The sequence below is a fragment of the Nematolebias whitei genome, chromosome 17, assembly GCF_014905685.2.
Source record: "Nematolebias whitei isolate Nwh7 chromosome 17, NemWhi1, whole genome shotgun sequence".
NCBI classification, from domain to species: Eukaryota; Metazoa; Chordata; class Actinopteri; order Cyprinodontiformes; family Rivulidae; genus Nematolebias; species Nematolebias whitei.
The window spans coordinates 14,001,135-14,004,360 of NC_056514.1; the positions used below are offsets into that span (position 1 = coordinate 14,001,135).

The 3,226-nt window shown below is 48.5% G+C and overlaps 1 protein-coding gene across 1 annotated transcript in view; it reads left to right on the forward strand.

Annotated features, from left to right (window-relative positions):
- The first annotated feature begins 352 nt into the window (after positions 1–352).
- The window catches only part of myocd (myocardin), a 46,816-nt gene continuing 43,942 nt past the window's right edge, over positions 353–3,226 (forward strand). The window contains exon 1 of the mRNA XM_037690693.1: positions 353–421. Within this exon, the coding sequence (XP_037546621.1) occupies positions 367–421 (55 nt within the window). The 5' untranslated portion in view covers positions 353–366. The remainder of the gene's footprint in view (positions 422–3,226) is intronic.

Consider the following 3,226-nt stretch of genomic DNA (forward strand, 5'->3'; position numbering starts at 1 on the left):
AGGCGGGGTTTGAAGGAAACCCTGGCCTCGGTTGGCCCCTCCCTGAGTGGGGCATATCTGTGTGCGTTGTCCCCCAGCCCCGCTCAGAACTCTCTCTCAGCTGAATGGGACCATCGGCCCAGAGAGCTCCCACCACTGCAGGGAGAGAGCAGAGAAGAGCAGCAGACAGAGGACTGCTGGAGTCCTGAACACCAGTCTGGGGTTTTTACATCTTCTGTTCATTAGTTTTCTTTCCGAGCTGTTAATGTGGCAGCCGGGAGCCACTGTGTGTCACATGAGCCTGTGGTCCAGAGGTGACCTCAGGGGTCGACGTGTGGATGCCGTGTTTTCACAACTTTTGAACTCTGGATCTGTACGGACATCATTATGACTCTGCTGAGCTCCGAACACTCCGTACTGATACGAAGCAAGTTTAGATCAGGTGAGTCCGCTCTAAAGCCCCGCCTTCAGGTACCTGTCATACTCCTCTGCATTAGAACAGGTGTGTAGCAGATCAGGTGATGCATTCAGGGACCAGCAACAGGGTTTTGTATCACTCTTTAATGGGACTTGGTGAATCCTCGGACGTGAACGTGACAGCAGCAGGCCAGTGCACTTGTTCCACACCATCGACCTGCTGCTGCTGAGAGAAACCAGCCAGGTTTCCTCTTTCCACTGCCTCTGAAAAAGAGAGATGAAATGTGCAAGAGGTCAGAGGTCAACTAAATATGACTGCATTAGACGCTGACACCTTGGTATCTCAAAGACGGAGATGTTGGGTCAATTTGCACAGTTAATTTGTGATGTCTAACCTGAGAGTGTGTGCGCCTGCATCGTGTTGTGTGTCGTCTGACCAACACTGCCACCTCCCTGAGGAAAATATAACGAATCAGTAGCAGCTGCCACACGCCACAAAACTTGTGTAGAAGCACCGATCAGAGCTCTGACTTCCACTTCTGCATTCCAGAGATTTCAGGCTAAATGTCGCTTTTCCTTTGAGCGGTTCGGAGCATGTTGGCGTGCAGGAAATGAGCCCGAGCACTGTGGGGAATATGAAAGACAGGGTGGCTGGGGAGGCCATGTTGCTCTAACCTGAGGTGATAACGCAGAGCAGATGTACAGACGCTGTCCTTAGATTAAAGTCGGAGGAGTCCACACCAACCAATGTGTCTGTCTGACGCACAGTGAACTGTTGTGTGTCAGGAACTTGAAGGTGGCTGTAAATCTGTGTGTACTAATGGCTGATGACAGAGGGGAGTCTCACACGGTGTGCCTGGGAAAGATTTACAGTGTTCTTGAAGGCAACGTCCTGTGAACGCCACAGACTGTTGATCCTTTGTGAACGCCACAGACTGTTGATCCTTTTCCACCACGCTTGAACAACGCCACCCCAACCATGGGAACGGCTCGGTCAGACAGCCTCGGGGAGCGTTCAGCTCTGATTGTTTCTGCATCACAGCTGAGCTGCGTTATGGAAGCCATGGGAACTGCCGCCGCTTCGGTAAAGCTAAAAGGAAAAGATAAATATCTGGTCTAGGAGCTCCCTGCGGACCACAGAACGGTTTTCAGCGAGGTCACTCACCATCGCTCATGTTGAACTGATTTAACAGATCAAACTGGGGGGGGGGGGGTTAAATGTGTCTGCGATTCTTTCAAACTTCAGTTAAACGTGCACAACAAAGTTTCAGAACAGCAGATGAGCTCTGAAAACAGGTGCTGCGTTCAGGCACCACGGCCAATCCAGACAGGTTTACTGATATTAAACCTTGGAAACTTTGAAAATTGGTTCAATTATTTTCCAGGAGTATCCGAACACGAAAGAAAGGAAAAAAAGAGTTGAGGTCAACCAACATGACTTTTTCTTTGACCCATGTTGATTTTTAAAAATTAGTCTGAACCTTTCATGTTCTCACCGTGCTGCATGGGTTTTCTCCAGTTTCCTCCCACATACCATAAACATGCATGTTAAACTGATTGGTAACTCTAAATTGTTCCTAGGTGTGAGTGAGAGAGTGAATGGTTGTTTGTCTCGTTTGTCTCTGTCTGTCTTTGTCCCTGTGATGGACTGGAGACCTGTCCCAGGTGTCCCTGTGGTAGACTGGAGACCTGTCCAGGGTGTCCCTGTGAAAGACTGGAGACCTGTCCATGGTGTCCCTGTGATAGACTGGAGACCTGTCCAGGATGTCCCTGTGACAGACTGGAGACCTGTCCAGGTGTGCCCTGCCTCTCCGTAGAGACTGCTGTAGATGAAACACCAAAGCAGGTGAAGAATAGATGAGAAATTTACATTTGTGGAAATTGTTCAAACAATAAATGTACATGTTGCTGATCAGCCTCAACTTCTATCACACCTGATTTGTGTGAAGCTGACTCCCGTCTGTGTCTTCTCAGAGCATCAGGTTGAGGCAGCCATGAGTTCATATCAAATGTTCATCGGCTGCAGAGGTTCGTCCAATGATTACATCCTCAATGTTTCATTAAAATCCATCCAGTGTTCTGTTAGGTATTTTGCTAACAGAAAGATGGTTGACTCTAATAGTTAGTGGGGAGGTTTTAAACTGTGATCTTTTGGTGCTCGGAGTAAGTCTTGGGGATGACTCAACGACTACCACAGCAAAGTTTAGGTCAACATCGGCAACTGACTGTGCAGCAGCCATGTTTGTGTCAGCTCAGGCTGCGGCTGCCATTTTGAAATACACTGGCTTCAAAAGTTAAACGTTTGTAGGGGTACGTCCAACAACTACTTTCTGAGAAATCCACCAAGAAACTTTTAATGGTTTATGAGATATTTTGTTAACACAAGGACAAAAACAAAAATAGAAAGCATAGCTGACCCTGTATTGGGGGTTGGGGTGGGTTGGGGGGGTGTCAGTCTTCATGCTGGTTTTTTTTGGGGGGGTGGGTGGGGGGTCCAGTTTTCATGCTGTTTGTGTTGGGGGGGGGGGTGTCAGTCTTCATGCTGTTTGCGGGGTGGGGTAGTCTTCATGCTGTCTGTGGAGGGTCAGTCTTCATATTGTTTGTGGGGGGTCAGTCTTCATATTGTTTGTGGGGGGTCAGTCTTCATGCTGTTTGTGGAGGGCGTCGGTCTTCATACAGTTTGTGGGGGAGTGTCGGTCTTCATGTTGTTTCTGGAGGGGGTTCAGTCTTCGTACTGTTTGTGGGGGAATGTCATTCTTTATGCTGTTTGTGGGGGGAATGTCATTCTTTATGCTGTTTGTGGAGGGGTCAGTCTTTATGCTGTTTGTGG